This window comes from Corvus moneduloides, chromosome 3 (assembly GCF_009650955.1).
Source record: "Corvus moneduloides isolate bCorMon1 chromosome 3, bCorMon1.pri, whole genome shotgun sequence".
Taxonomy (NCBI): Eukaryota; Metazoa; Chordata; class Aves; order Passeriformes; family Corvidae; genus Corvus; species Corvus moneduloides.
This window is the reverse complement of record NC_045478.1, coordinates 15845170-15861363: the sequence shown is the minus strand read 5'-3', so window position 1 is coordinate 15861363 and position 16194 is coordinate 15845170. Positions and strand designations below refer to the sequence as shown.

The 16194-nt window shown below is 36.6% G+C and overlaps 1 protein-coding gene across 5 annotated transcripts in view; it reads left to right on the top strand.

Annotated features, from left to right (window-relative positions):
* The window catches only part of ASAP2 (ArfGAP with SH3 domain, ankyrin repeat and PH domain 2), a 94501-nt gene that overhangs the window by 46967 nt on the left and 31340 nt on the right, over positions 1–16194 (top strand). For 3 of the 5 annotated variants that reach the window (XM_032104309.1, XM_032104314.1, XM_032104310.1), the window contains exons 6-12: positions 3612–3741; positions 5815–5900; positions 7283–7358; positions 7857–7943; positions 9648–9656; positions 13238–13341; positions 13450–13519. In XM_032104309.1, coding sequence (XP_031960200.1) covers positions 3612–3741; positions 5815–5900; positions 7283–7358; positions 7857–7943; positions 9648–9656; positions 13238–13341; positions 13450–13519 — 562 coding nt within the window. The remainder of the gene's footprint in view (positions 1–3611; positions 3742–5814; positions 5901–7282; positions 7359–7856; positions 7944–9647; positions 9657–13237; positions 13342–13449; positions 13520–16194) is intronic. The other 2 variants (XM_032104315.1, XM_032104311.1) reach the window with 1 other exon arrangement.

Sequence of the window (16194 nt, the reverse complement as noted above, 5' to 3'; positions counted from 1 at the left end):
TCTGCAGCTGTTATGGATGAAATGATGAAAATACTTGAGCACATTTTGCTCCTTCTGCCCTCTTCCCCTTTATCATTCAGAGCAGGATGTATGAAAGGGAAAATCTTTCCAGCATTTCCAAAGGGAAAATATGACTTCTGCTTTGAGGACTTGAGTGATAGGAGAGACATGCTTTACTGTCAGCATTGACAGGCAGTAGGGTGAAATAAAATGGAGAGTCTTTCACCAAAAAGCTGGAGGGCCAGAGCCTAGAGAGTCACACTGAAAAGGAGGACTAGACAAAGAGAGGATATGTGAAATGAAAACGTCTAGTATTATTTTGTCAAACAAAATAGCTTTCAGAAGCACTCCTTTTCCCAGAGTGCTACCATTCAGGTGTGTTCCTTCCAGGTGCTATTCTTGGTCTCTCCACCTTCTCATGTACGTACCCAGACTAAGCCTGGCTTCCTGCTCTATGGAGAAGAAGAGGAAGAATGACAAGAATTGCTTCCCAGCCAGCCAGTTCACTACTGTTGCATGTACACAGGGTGCTCTGATTGTTTACCCTTATTGACTGGCAGAATATAAATACAAGTCTTTGGTGTTTATTTATACCATGATCTGTATGACAAAATTGATTTATTTGAAATGCAAATTATAATTTATATTGAAAGATGGTTGCTTTTCAAATTGAAGCTGTAAAAATAGTCTTATATTGGAAACTGAATGGGTTCACTTTGTATCTCTCTGACTTTACTGTTGTAATTCTTCATCCTGTATTTCAGCTTTGCTTGTCTGTTACACACATCTGAGCTCACTGTATATTAGTTATGTGCAGCTGTGTTGTAAATGGACTGACGTGTGCTCACATTTTAATCTTAGTCAGCAAAGTCTGTATATGTGATATGTGCTGCATGAGCTTCAAGAACAGCAGCATTACAAAACATTTGCTGCTTTCTTATGGCTTCTAGGGTATTTTTTAGAGTTTTCACAGTTTTCTTATTAATTTGGGTTAATTGATCTGCCTGGAAAACCTGAATACCCTGCAACACTTGGAAATCCCAGTGTTACATTACAGGACTGTCTTTGCCAAAAGGATTTGGTTAATGTCACAATAGACTGACACTTGAAGCTGAGTTGATCCTTGTGTTTGGATAGGACACTCAGCCAGCCTTTAGCACTAGAAAGATTTGTGCGCACCACGGCTATGAGGGGTTTCTTTGTTTCCCTGAAAACTAAGTGTCCTGTAGTATCAGTCAGGTAGAAGGTAGCAAATTATTGTAGCAAAACAACAGGATAAATTCTGAATTACAAAGGTGAAGATGTAATTAGATATTAAAAACATAAATAATGAGGAAATGCAAATGTGAAATGCACCATCATGTATCTCTGATACTTGTCACTGAGACATGATTTGGGTTTTTTGGTAAAGTACCTTTTTGAGTTTTTGAAGACAGGTAGCCTGAAACTCCACCAAATGGCTTCAAGGATATCTTTCTCTGAATTGCTTGATAGAGGTCAGTATACTTTCATCATGGTTTAACTGGTTTTTTTTTGCCTGTGGAGTATGTTTATCCTTAAAAGAGCAGGAAGGATTCTTTCACCAAAATCTAGCTTCCTTTAGGAGGAATACAATGTATGCTGTGATATTGTGCATAGTGTTTGACTCTGGCAGTGTTAGCTGTTTTTTTGGTTTAACTAGCATTTAGAGATACCGTCTGATATGCTAATAAACTCCTGAGATTTTGGAGGTGGTTTTGTTATCTTATGCTTGAGTATTGTTCCCTGTAAACAATGAAAATAATATACAGTAGTAATTGGTAGTTACTAGCCTTCACACACCTGGTCACATGTCAGTGAGTTCTCTGGCCTCAGGAACTGTTAGGTTAATTTGGAAATTGAGAGAACTGAGACATCCTGGATCTTTCCTCTGAGGTCTGGCTGTTTTAGAACTATCATGTATGATATAATGTAAACTCTTCTAGAGTGTGTGCTAGAAAGGAGCTGCATATTTATAATTTTCTGTTAATCTTTTTTGTAATGCTTTTTCTTTCTTGTTCAGGATTGTCTGGTTCTTGTGTTTGGACTCTCATTTTCTGTGCCTACAATATAGTGTAATTGGGAGTAATTGAGTAAGAGTACAGACTTATTTTTCATGAAAATAGAACATTCTGGAATTGAGTTTAATTCAGGCAACTGGAGGTTGGCAGAATATTTATTTCAAAGGAGAGGAGCTTCCTTCCAAACGTCTGCCTCTGGCGGGATGTGATGGGCTGAGGAGGAGCACAGTGCTGGCTGGATGTGCTGGCTGCTGGAATACTGCACGGGGCTGGCTCTGCTGTGCCTGCCTGTGCTGAGAGCACAGTGGGGCTTTTTGAATTGCTGCTCAAAATGCTTCCCAGTGGGCATGTTGAGGGGTAGGATTAATGGAATTAATTCTTGTTTTCCCTTGCTGCTTGAGATGTAATAGGAGGCAGTTCCAGTTCCTCATTCTTGAGAAGTTTAAGTACAGAATATTTTGTTGACTGGAAGTCCTTAGACCTTCTAGACATTTTCCCATAAGCTGTTAGGGTAATGTTAACATCAGGTTAAGAGAGTACTTGAGACATGTCATCTTTTCAGAGAGAGAACTGAGAGACACTTGACTGCCCAAGAAGAGGTAGGACAGTTGTGCGTGTTACTTTTTCCTCTGATCTCCTTCCTGTATTCCTGTGTAATGCTTCCTCTTGTTCAAAAGCAGTATAGCATTTCCTCAGGAAGCTCTTTTCAGAATTTTGAGGTTCTAAACAGTATGAGTGGCAAACTAAAAGTCTTCAAAAAGTAAACACCCTCGTGTATTTTCTTTCCTTAATATCTTTTTTTTTCTATATTAGACTTGTCTAACTGTGTTGTCAAATTATGCTACTGCATTTAGAAATAATATGGAGAATAGCTTTAATAAATGCAGAAGTGAGTTTATGGGAATATGCCAGGCATTGGTTATTCATTTATATTCTGCAGGAGAACCTGTTTTATTCAGAGCTCTTGGAAAATGTTCATGGAAACTTTTAGGGAATTAGGACAGCTGGTCTAACAGACTTTGAAGTCTGCAACACAGCCAGCTGGCCGGCATTCCCAGTGCCAACTGGCTCAGCAGCAAGTAGAGAGAGCAACTGTGATTTTGGCTTAGGAAGCCCTGTATATATAGAAGATGACTTGATGACAGGCAAGACTCAATAAATCTGGTGATATAATTGAACTTTGTTAACCAGTGTTTGCTCTGTTGGGATTAAACATCTCCCTATGTTTTCAATTAAAACTCATCATTTTTTCCTGTATTTTCTTTCTTTGGAGCAAGAACTTAGTATGTTCTTCTCATTTATTGTCTTCTTTTGGAATATCTGTCCGAACATTACTTAGATGATTAATTAGATTTCAGCTACTGTATGTCATTGCTGATCTTTAGTCATTGTCAAATTTCAAATGAAATGTCATCTGGAAGTAAGTCATATGCAAAGCTACAGGAGTTTGGCTCCACATCTGTCAGTAGACTTTGTGAATAATCTGATTTCCTGAGAGGCTGTGGATTTCTCACTTCATTGACTAATTTTTTTTTTTTTTTTTTTTTTTTTTTTTTTTTTTTTGCCTTATAGTACAAAAATAGAGAAGGAGAAAAAAGAGCATGCTAAGCTGCATGGGATGATTCGTACAGAAATAAGTGGAGCTGAAATTGCAGAAGAGATGGAGAAAGAAAGAAGGTTCTTCCAGTTACAGATGTGTGAGGTAAGATTCAGTGTGAAATTATTATTGTTTTGCTGCTGGTTTTAGGAAAACTTTGAAAAATGTAGTTGTTTTAACAGCAGCTGTGATATTAAAGGGAAATGGCAAGTTATTTGTTGACTCCATTTGTGAAAATATGTTTTTTTATTATCCTGATAGGCGAACTTTGCCAGGAATTTAGATATTTGCTAATTTCACTTAACAGGTAAATTAATGCAAAGCTCCATAAAACACGAAGAGATTATAATAAATAAGTCTTTACACTACTATTTCACTGTAAGTTATTTTAATCCCTTGATCATTCTCTAAATTGTTCCCTGTGCTGACAGCTGTTGCATTATTATGACGAGGGGTTCTAGCCTAGCACACTGCTGGGTTGGCACAGAAAAAAAGTGCTAAGGATGGGATCCAGTTGTCTTTCAAGTTGTTTCTTGAAATTCTTGTTTCAAGAATGTTTCTACTTCAAAATCGCTGTGATTTTGCAGTATGTTAAATCTGATGGGAATATTTTTGGTTTAAGGATGTGTCTGGCTCTGTGGTTGGGAACTCAAGTTGCTGTGTTCTTTTTTAGTATGCATTAGCCCAGGAATACACCATGGGTGTTTCTACTGACTTTCCTGTGATCGTGATAGCTAATTTGACTCATACGCCAGCATAGCATAACCACAGTTGTCCTGAATATCACTTTTAGTAACTACATGCACTCATACTAAAGATAAAAGCTTCACATTCTGAAAATGTTTGAAACTGATAAGGGGATTTGAGTAACAAATAAACATATGGATGTTGTCAGTGAGTTGCCCATCTATATCCTTCCTAAGAAACAACTAGGAACAAGTGCTTCTCTCTTGCTGTGTCACAGTAAAGGAAGTTCACTTTAGTCAGTTGTAGTGATAATGCAGGGTGAAGTCTCTGAAATTGGATCAAATTACCTTAAATGTGGAATAGCTCAAGTTTATCTTGTATTTCTTCTGATTTTGAGGAAAAGAAGTTTAAAGTCAGTTACCTCTGAATAGTCATAAAAGAGGACTTTGGTTTTGTTTTGATAGTAAGTCAGAAGGGTGACATATTGAAGTTTTATCATAAGGACAGACTAGTTCTCTATAAATTATGAGAGTGAACTGAATACCAGATGCCTAGAGGTCCATTTTAAATTACCAGGAGCTGGAGAGGTGATTGTTGTAACTTAATACTATCCAGTGTGCATGTCTGCATTCAGGCTCATCGTTTGTTCACCTGAACCAGCATAAGAAGCTGTAACAATGAAAGGTGGCACCTGGATACTGCTTTAGTTGGTTTAAAACATTTAGGGTGTACTGTGAGAAGGGGAAAACCAGATGGATTAGAGGATTATTAAGAAGAGATTCACTTCTTTGAGTGGGGGTCTAAGTTGGGGTTAAAATTTGTTGTCATTTAATGGACAGTTAAGGACTTTGATCAATCATACTTCTGCTTGCATGGCTGACCTATCTATGCTATGGTATTGAGGGGAGAAGCTACCACTTAAAATGGACTTTGATTGTGCCTTATGCAAAAGGACAGTAATTACAGTTCTTTTGCACTTGACAGTAGATTTTTTGAAAAATCTCTTGCTAAACTGTAATTTGTTGTAATTACCATGTATAAGGATTTGATAAAGAAAAGTATAAAATCAACAGGCAGATTTTTTTTAGTGAACTGCTTTCCTCTTCAATGACATCTGTTTAGCAATGAATTTAACAACCAGTGAGATACAGTTTTAGATGCGCTGCTAGGTGTAAGAATGGGTTCCTAAACGTACTACACAAACCCTTCCATGCTTTCTTTAGCAGAGGCTTTTTTTAGAAGCCACAAAGGATATTCTAACAACTTGAACAAATCATAGTGAAACATCCTCACAGGATATCAACAATCAGCAGTGACAAGAATCCCTTTCGTGTGATTTAACTCTTAAAGCCACTTTTTGCTGCATTTTCTTTTAGGTTTTGTAAATCTTTGACTGTTAAAACTTGTTGAAATATGACTGAAAACAAAGTGTTAAAAAAAAACCCTGTAGCAGTAATAAGTAATTTCTTTTGTGAATTACTGTTTTAACAGTACCTGCTGAAAGTCAATGAAATCAAGATTAAAAAAGGAGTGGACTTGCTTCAGAACTTGATCAAGTATTTTCATGCTCAGTGCAAGTATGTTTTACTTTTCTTTATATCTACATAACTGGAACAATGTTTTGTTTTCAACTTTTGACATCATCATAACACTTTCCTGGAATTTTCAAAATAAATCTAAAGATTCAGCTGTACTTGCTGATGTCTTTTGACAGATTCCTTTTGTCATATTAGTCATTACTTTTGTTACTATATTCTGAAACATGTAATCAGGTTGAGCTTGTCACATTGAATATAGGTGTATGTTCCAAAGGAATGCCAAACAATAATTTGCCATGTTTATAAACTACTCTTGAAACAGAGCTTTTAGTTTGATCTATTACTTAGTGGTCCTTTAGTTTTGATGGACTTCTTTGAGTGTATCTAACAATGATCTAAATTAATTCTGTGCTCAAGAAAAGTAAGTTGCGTAAGTAGTGGAATACTGAAAAAGTCACTCTTTTTCTAGTTTATTAGAGGAGGACCCAGTAATAAAACACGTAGTTCTCATTAGAATTATGTGCTTTTGTTGTGGTAGTCTTACAAATCTGTCATGTAGCAATGAAGTCACAGCTATAAACTTGAAAGAGCCACTGCTAACCTGTTGAAATCAGTAAGTTTTCATCTTAAAACAGCAGTCTGCATCTATGTATTTCTTCCCTAAATAGCTGTGTTGCTTTTAAAATCAGTTCCACTTGCAGTATGTCATTAATGTGCTCTGTCCATTTAATAAAATTTCAGCAACATAAATGCTGTGTTGTGTTGTCGCTTTCGTGACTGCTTCCCAGAGTGAAAATATTTTATGTTGCAAACAGTGCAGCAATATTTAATCAAATATGCATGTAATTGTGATTACTTAAAATTTAATTTTTAAATCTCTTTTTTTTTTTTTTTAAGAACTGGAATATTTGGCATAGATAGCATTATTCTGCCAATACAAAATACATGTACTACAGAAAGATGTAGCATATTCAGTTTGCATATAGACCATAATTAATGCTTGGGAAACAAAGGGGTTTTCCTTTAGGAAAAAGATTGAATCAGACATGAAATTATGTGGCTTCAAGAAGTCACAATTATTTTGTATCTACTAGAACTTTTGCTGTTCTGCAAATGAATCTTGCATGTTCTGCAAGATTTCTTCAGAAAATGGGATGAGAACTTGTATTTGAGGTGAGAATGAGGAAAATTTATGTGGCAGTGGATTGTGGCAGTTCTGAGTCTCATTGGGGATTTTGTGTGTTAGAATAAGCTATGATGGAAATAAAGAGGTGGATCAGTCAAAGATGGATTAAAAAAGTTTGCTGTTTTGAAGTTTATGGCATGGCATAATAATATGTATATCTTCCTTTGGCAACTTTCTAAGCAGAAAATACGAAGTAAAGTTTCATAACAGGTTGCTTTTTGCTTTTCTTTATAAGTTTCTTTCAGGATGGGTTAAAAGCAGTTGAAAGTCTCAAGCCTTCAATTGAGACGCTCTCGACAGATCTTTATACAGTGAGTAGCAACCTTTCATATTTGTGTGGTAAATTTAGTTTTTTACAGTAGAAGCATGATCATTTTGGTTCAACTTGCCTCCCTGCTTTAATAGTCAGCCTTTAAGGTTTGGAGTAGATTGTTGAGTAAAATCTTGTTTTAATATAGCATTCAGAAGCCTTAGTTTCAGTTCAGGACCTCACTGTGTAAAATGTTATTGAAAACAGCCTTTGCTCTAAAGTGTTTATTAAGTGGAAAATAACATGTGGTTTCAAATGGAACACAAGGAAGCAAGAGCATTGTGAGGCAATATCAATGTCTTAACCCAGCAATATCCTAATCATTATCAAGTTTTCTGAAGATACAAAGGAAAAGAAACTGATCACATTATCTTTTCTCTTTGCTTTCATTCGCACTGAACATTTCTCAAAAAATGACTCAATTAGACAGCAAATTTGAAAGACCTGCATTGAAAATTTTAAAAATGTTATTTTTAACCTGTGTTTTTCTTCATTTGAGATTAAACAAGCACAAGATGAAGAACGAAGACAATTAACACAGCTCAGAGATATTTTAAAATCAGCGCTCCAAGTTGATCAGAAAGAGGTGAGCATAGAAGGTGGTTTAACTTTTTGAAACACCTATTTTAATTACTTGTAATGTTAATATTCAAAATAGAGTTATTTTAACTTTCATCAGACATCTAATTCCTTTTGTTCATTCATCTTTGTTTTGATGCTGATATTGAATATTTCTGACAAAGGCATTTTTTTAAAAAAATGAATTCCCACTAAAAATATGAGGCTTACTGAAAAGTAATTTATTTTTGTTACCAGTATTGTCGAATACTTCAGATAGTGCACTGTTGCTGAAACTGAGAATGAAAGAACTTGGGCAGTATCAAGAAGACCCTATTCATAGAACCTTATCTCACAATATTATTCCAAACTGTATAAAGATTATGTAAAACTGAACTTCAAATCCCAAAACACTTCTGTCATCATCTTCAAAAATGACAATCAAGTTTGCTACTCCTTACACACTTGAAATGCCAGTGTTCAAGTGTGCAAGACCTGGGTCAGTTTGGCAAGCCAATAAGTATTTTTTGAGTTCTAATTACGATTGCCATTAGATTTAATGAATTATAGAGTCGTTTCATTTGGCAAACCCTGATCTGGAAGTAAGCATCTTTTGTATAATGTAATCCTAAATGTTAGGTCTACTTTTGTTTCAGATTGCTAGTGCCTCCTCTTGATATAAATAAATGCCAGCCAGCTTCCTTTGTGTGGCTGCTGGGCCATGAGTAAGTGATGAATGAACCCCCTCCCCCTTTTCAGATTCTCTTTCTCAGAGGGATCACAATGAAACAGTTTAGTCTATGGGGCTCAGACTTCCTTGATCTTTTCCGGTCTTGCTTTGATCTTCCCATGATGACTTCTAGCTTTTACTGGTGACAGACGATAGTTGTTGAGCAATGTAATCTAGTGGAAGATGTCCTTACCTGCAGCTGGGGGTTGGACTTGATGATCTTCAAAGGCCCCTCCCAACCCAAACCTGTATGATTCTGTGACTTGCTGACAGGCATTTGGAACAGTCTTGAACACTCTTCACTCTGTTACCTCGGAAGTTTGTGATAATGACCAGTGTGTACAAAGTCCCATAAGATCAGCAGGCACTTACTTGAAGTCTGCCTGACATTCAGGACTTACACTGATTTGCCAAAAACTTCCAAATTTGAGCTTGGTAGAATGAGAGACTAGGGATCCTTGTGGAAATGGCGACTGCTTTGGGTTAGCCATTGATTGCCCACTTTGAAGAAGGAATCTTTGCTGTTTAGGGTGTGTTATCAGGTGTCCTCTTTTAATTGGGTCTGTGCTCAAGAGAGATACCAGAAGTAGTTGGCTTTCGTGGTTGCTGGGAACGTTTGTCAGTGATACTGATATTAAATGTATATGGAAGATGTGACAAGTAAACATCTTTTCACAGACTCAAAAATTAATAACACACAAAAATTTATTATTTCTACTGGATTTGTGACATTTAAAATACAAGTATAAAAAGTGCCTTATGCTATAGTCATTGTTTATTAATTCTGCAGATTTAGATATAGATGCTTACCTGCAGAGCATGAGAAGTACTATAATTATTTTTAAAGGTTTTGAAAATATCAATTAATCAGTGGGATGCCAAAGAGTTCTTGTATAATTTACTGTACAACCCACTAATATTATTCATGTTGCACTGTAATTTTCTTTACTATAACTGATTTCTTTTTCCTTCCTGAAATGCATTTACATTTTGTGACTGAAGTCTAGGAGAGTAAGTGTTACTATGTTTTAATGAAAATAGTGGCATGATTTCCATTCAGATTTCAAGAAACTGGATTTTTCCTCTGAGTTGTTGTCTATTGGCATGAAAAGACTGGTTCTTTCTTTCTCCTCTTTGGTGTATTTTATTACCAAAAAAAAACCCAAGCAAACAAACAAAAAAAAAAAAAAGGTTACCAAAAAATTTATCAGATTTTTCTTTGGAAAGAAAACTGTTTTAAGACAAATTGGTGATTTCCTTTGTACTTTCTTTTGGAAATTAAATCCAGTTGCTTGATTTGATGTTCTTGCAAGATTTTGAAGATATATGTGTTTTTAATTAAAATGGACTTCATGTATGAAATGACAGAACGTTGACAAATATTGTTCCTGTTGTGTTTAAAAAACTGAACACACAAGCACTCTTAGTGAACCTTTCTTCATTGTGCCTGTATGCATAGTTTCTTCCTGCACACAGCTTCCTCAAACCTGGTTTGTATTGAAGCTTCTTTTTGAAATGTAATTTTGTGTACACCTTCGTAATTTTTAATTTTTAAGCTTTTATTTTTCAAATGTAGAAGTTCTGCAAGTTTCAGAGTTAACCTTAGAGTTGTATTGCCTTGACTGTTCTTGTTCCCATGACCTTGGGTGAGGTCACTTCCTGTGACTGTAGTGTTTAGATTTGTTTCTGCTTCTTTGGTAGAACCTATAATCTGTTTAGGCCACTGCAAAATAGGATAAATTTTATGTTCTTGACAAAAATTATGGTAATTGTGCTATAGGAAAGGCTGCCTGCAAGGCGTTCTGATAGATACATCTTTTGGAGACTTTGTGGGGCTATAATAGATAAGGGATGTATCTCTGAAACATGCTCTTGGCAATGACCCTGCAAATGTCGGAGATGTTCAGGCTCTGGGAGAGCTATGAGAGCTTTTTTTGGCAGCTTTACACACAGGAGTGATCCAAACAGTCTAAAAATCCTGCTTCATGGGAGCTGTGGAATGGCTGGCCAAAATTTGTTGTGTATAGGTTAAAGCACATTGTATGAAAAGTTCTGTTGTGTTCACATAGTGGGGCTGATAAACAGGATTTTAGAATATCTCTTACCAGTAGTCACAGACCATCTTTAGAGAATACTGTTTTCACATTTCTTTCGTTTTTAGCTCTGCTGTTCAGCTTGACTTAGAAGTCAGTATGTCTTTATAGACTTTGGAAGAAAGAATTTCAAACCTTTCTATGGTCAGTGAAGTGATTCACTAAAAACGTGCGGCAAATTTTAAATTACTCACCTCTTTTTATATGCCTATCTGCATTTCAAATTTGATAAGGTGGTCAAAGTTCAGTTCCTTCGGCTTGTGTACTTCAGCCTGTTCTGATCTTGTTATGTTCAATATGTACTTAAAATGACAATACTACGCACTAGGTGTGTGTCCTCTATCCTGCAGAGATCCATTTCCTCCCATATGTAATGTACATTGTTTCTGCTCCTCCAATGAGGCCATTGGGTCTGACCCTGTTATATGTGATTTTTATCTCTGTTTTGTGCAGTATGCAAACCAGAAATAAGGGAAGATCCTTTGGAGAGCCTGCATATGGAAAAGGCATGCTGAACTTGACCAGAAGGATGTTAATTGTAGTGGTGATTTGTGGGGTGGTATCCCGTCTCTTAGGAGCTAGATCAAAATCATGAACTTCTTGTCAGACAGCTGTGGAAAACCATCATTTGGCAATCAGGTTGGACAATATTGGTCTGGACATGACCTGAGCTGAGAATTTAAAATGGACGATATGTTTGTCTTTAAGTTCTTCTCATGAAATAGTATTAAATTTTTTTAGATACTGTTCATAGTCATGAATGTGTGGAAATACACATCAGCTGCTGCAGCTTCCTCTCCTGCTGAAATAAGGCAGGAAGCTTGTGTTATTGGTTTGCCAGTTGGGCCAAACACAGCAGCTGAGCCTAAACAGATGAAGGGAGGTAGCTGAAATGAGGCAGAAAATAATGCACAAAAAGTAGCAGCACAGACTAAAGTAATGGGAATGGTGCTATGAGCAGGTGTTGGAGGTCATCCGTAATCTTTACATAATTGAGGATGGGGAGAACTGAAATTAATTTCCTGTAAGACCTCTAATCTTGGAAATGGAGTTCCTTTACTGACTAGTGGGAGGCAGAGATCAAGGCATTGGTAGGGCACAATAGCTGGTGTCAGATCAGATTTTCTTCAGAAGTCAGTAAATGTATGCATGCAATGGTTTTTAATGAGTGACAGGAATATTTTAAAAATGTTGTTCTGGCTTTATGTTGTGCAGCCAGAGTGCAAAACCAAATAATTCTATTTAAACAAACTGGAAAGGAATGATAAGCAGACTGGTTTAAATCTGAAGGGATGCTTTGTCAGGCACAGACAGCTAAGTGGTAGTTCTGTAGTGCCTTTAAAAGGCTCAGATGATGTTGTAGCTACCTGCTATGGCTTTCTGGATCACTTACTGAGAGGCAGGGAGCGGGCACAGGTTGCTTGTATTGAAAAGGAGCACCAAGGAGTGCTGCAGCCTGTGTGGAGCTCAGCTCATGGTTCTCAGGACCACTGAGCTCCAGCAGTGTATTCAGGATGAGTCTGAAATCCTGCAGCTTGGAGGTGTGGAGTCCTAAGTGCTCTGAACAGGGGTGTAGGTGGGAGCTCTGTCCCTACCATCATGTGTAGAATAGTTCGTAGTCATATTGGTGATCTGCTTTGTGGCTTTTTTCTTTGCTATACTTGTATTAGCTGCCATATGTAGCATGAGAGTAATTGTGTCCATAGAGCAATGACAGTAGAAAAGAAAAAAATGAAAATTTTAAGTAATAGTCATTACTGTATGCATTTAAAAGTCCATTCTGTCATGTTACTGCTGTTAGTATAGTGTGACACATCAGATTCCTCATTTTCAGGTTCTTATTTTTTAAGGAGTTGGACTCTTGCAGCAGTGAGTCCTGCCTCTGGGTAGTTCTGAGAGCAGTGAGAAGGGTTCAATTAATCCTTGTCTCTTCCTGTCTCAGAATTCTACTTTGTTCTCGATATTTTGCTTTAACTTATTCTTTTTTGGATAGGACTTTTTAATTTTCTTGTATGACTCCTGAACTATATTTCCAGGAGGTCTCTTCTGCTTTTCGGACAATAACTTGACTTGTTTCCACAAAGAAAATTGCTTCTTCAAATTGATGTACGTAATTATTTTTTTCAATGGAAGAGTGCACTATAAATTGCGGGTAATAATAATCTTTAATGTTTGTACCCTACAGTGTTTATGTGAGTTGGGAAGCCTTCTACTCAATTAAGTTTTGGGTTAAAACCCCTATATATTAAGGCCAAGAGTGCATCTAAATAAAAGCAATTAAAAAGATTTTGGCAAGTGCTGATAATGGATACTTCTCAAATGTTTTTGGTGCCCTCTGAAAAAAGAAATGGATCTTGTTCTCTCTCATTGAGGAGGAAAAGCGTACTGCATTTAGCCTGTTGGATTAGAGGAGGAAGGAAAAGCTCTGAAACTCATTAATGGGGGGGTAGTTTGGTTGAAAGTGTGGAATGCATTACAAATTGCTGTTGATTATTTCAGGATTCTCAGATTCGTCAGAGTACAGCTTACAGTTTACATCAGCCTCAGGGAAACAAGGAGCATGGCACTGAACGGAGTGGCAGTCTGTACAAGAAAAGCGATGGGTAAGTACTGCTGGAGTTTGCTGGGAAAAATATTAGGTGCTAAGAGCTCAAGCAATTCAATACAAAATATATTTTAAACTGTCACCTTTTTTTTCCCCTTTAAACTAGAATCAGAAAAGTGTGGCAGAAAAGGAAGTGCTCAGTTAAAAATGGTTTTCTCACAATTTCCCATGGTACAGTAAGTATTTGTTTACAGTATTTTATGTACATGGTTGCTAATACAGAAAGGCAAGCTCTGCTGGTCTATATTTATAATTTGGAATTAGCTAGATTCCTGATGCAGTGTTTTGAATATGAGGGATATCTTTTTTAAGGCAGCCTTTTAGAAATGTATCAAGACATACACAGTATCTAAAAATACAGCTATTTTAATGTTTGTGACTGTTAATGGGAAAAAAAGGCTTTTTTAGTGACTCAGTTCCTGTAAATGTTCATATTTTACCAGGCTACCTAGAAATACAAATGCTTTTTTTTTTTTTTTTTTTAAAGATATGGTTGGGCATTAAGCCATCTTTTAGATATGAGTTAAACATTTGCAAGATAAACTGAGAGTATGTTGAATCTCTTTTCTCCCCCAGATTTGCTGCTGTGTGGTAGTCTGTTAGCTCCTTAGGAGTAGCTGTTGGGGAAAATCAACTCTAAAAACAACTTCTACCAGAATGACAGGAAATAGAGAATTACAAATCCCTCTTTATTACTGCTACCAGTATTTGAACACATTAACTATAACTATTAAACATTTGTTAAAATTTTAAATCTTTATGCTGTCACGGTTTGGACCTTTTGCACTTGGCTTTAAACTTGGTTTTGCTTTCCTGTAACATTTTTTAATATTGTTTCCTCAAAACTTTTAAGAAAGTTTCTTTAGGCAAAAAATAACTCAGTTGACAGTATTTCTCATTCTTGGTCTAATAAACAGTCCTATTTCTTGGTCCCGTTATGAACTGTTCTGTTCTTCATGAACTGTTCTATTCTTCATCCTGTTATGCCTGTTGCTATGACTACAAGTTGACCCTGGCAGCAAAAATGAATCAATTTCTCATTTGTGCATCTAACCACAAATCATTATCAGAATTGATAATCAGGAGTTAAGGAGGAGTATAAAGCCAGCCCTGCAAAGCAGAGTCATTACTATAGCTTTGAAATTATCCCCTTGTTTATTCCTCTTCTAATTTGGGTGTGTTGGAGTGTGTCTTTGTCAGAGAATAGTCTGTTGGTGTATTCCATGCTGGTGTCTCCATGTGCTATGGTTGTGCTTGATATTGCACATGCTGTACTGGTACCAGTAGGAATGTAGTTGGGGCAGCTCAGAGCTGGCAGAGGCTACAAAATCCGCTTGTGGAGCAGAATTTGAAAACCTTCACTTGCAAGTACAATTACTGAGTCTATCAAGATACTGTTTTCTTCTCTTTTTATAAGCTGTCTACCAGATGTTCTGGCATTTTTAGAAGCAGTAAGTTCCCACTGAAATCAGTGGGGCCATAGCTGGAAATCAGTTCCTAAGGCAGATACTCAAATGTTAATTTAGGTGGGTGGGTTTCACAGGTTTGGTCTCAATGTTTTTATATTACAACATTAGAAAAGTCCCTTATTGTTTTAAAATACACTCCTAAAAGGTATTGTCACTTATTTGCTCACTTCCCCCTTATATATTGATGGCAGCTTTATGTAAAAAATTATTGAATGTTTCACAGACACTGAAACAGGTAGAAGTGATTTTTGTTCGTTAAAAATTTTCTGGGCTGCTCTAAATGTCTTCCAAGAATTTGGAAGGAGCAACATTGATTTCCAAGCTTCTCAGGGTTGATATCTCCTGGTCTCTGAAATATGATGTGTTTCTCTCATCCCAGCAGTTCATCAAAATCTCAGAAATTCAGTTGTCGATTTTGTTTTCTTTATCAAATACAAATTTGTAAATACTTTTCCTTTAAAGGCTAAGTGTTTTTCATGGATTTCTCTTTGGTCATGTAGCCTCTCTTTATGAGGGACTACTTTGTCGGTCTCTAGAACAACTATCTTCAGGCGATTGCAGGTGCTTAAACTTGCCTGCCAAGTGCTCTCCTGATGAATGGAGAGAATATGTTTGGTTCTCTGTCAGTCACCCAGCTGTGACCCTGTATGTGCCTGGCTGCATAGGCATACAGAAGTTACACTTTTAGACAACAAAAAGCTTTGAAGAAATCAGCATTCATACATTTAACATATATGGATGAAAAAACCATGATAGAAGCAGACTGAAACATGTAATTAGGAATTCCTAAGCGCTTTCCAGATCAAGAAGTCACAAGGCAAAAAGATTTCAGAAATATCAGATTCCTCAAACTGGATTTGTATTTAAAGAACATTTGCTGGTTGTCTGCAAAGAAAGGAATGTAAGAGAGACTCATCATCGAACCTTTTTTTGTTGTCATTTCTTTACTGCTGAATACTGTACCATGATGATTAATAGGACAATCTGAAGGCAAAACAATCAGATTTCATGTTTTTATCCAGGAGTTGATCACTTATAACCAGAAAAAATGCATGATGAAATCAGCCAACCAGTCTGTTAAATGGACATATTTGCTCATGCCTTTTGTAAAGCCAGCTCTGTATCATGGCACTCCTGCATTGTCTCAGAGGCCTAACTTTTTGATTCTTTCACTTCTTTTTTTTGGTAGAATAGATTATGAGTCAGTTTTGCTGGATAGAGGGTTGCCATTTCTGCAGGAAGGAACATGAGTTGATGCTCAAGTCTGTGTATAGCATGAAAGGTGGCAGCACATCTTTTCAGGGTGTTGACATGTTAACATGGGTGTCCAAAAACTCAGCAGTAGTCTGAAATTTAATTGTCTAATCAGAGACTCAATCAGG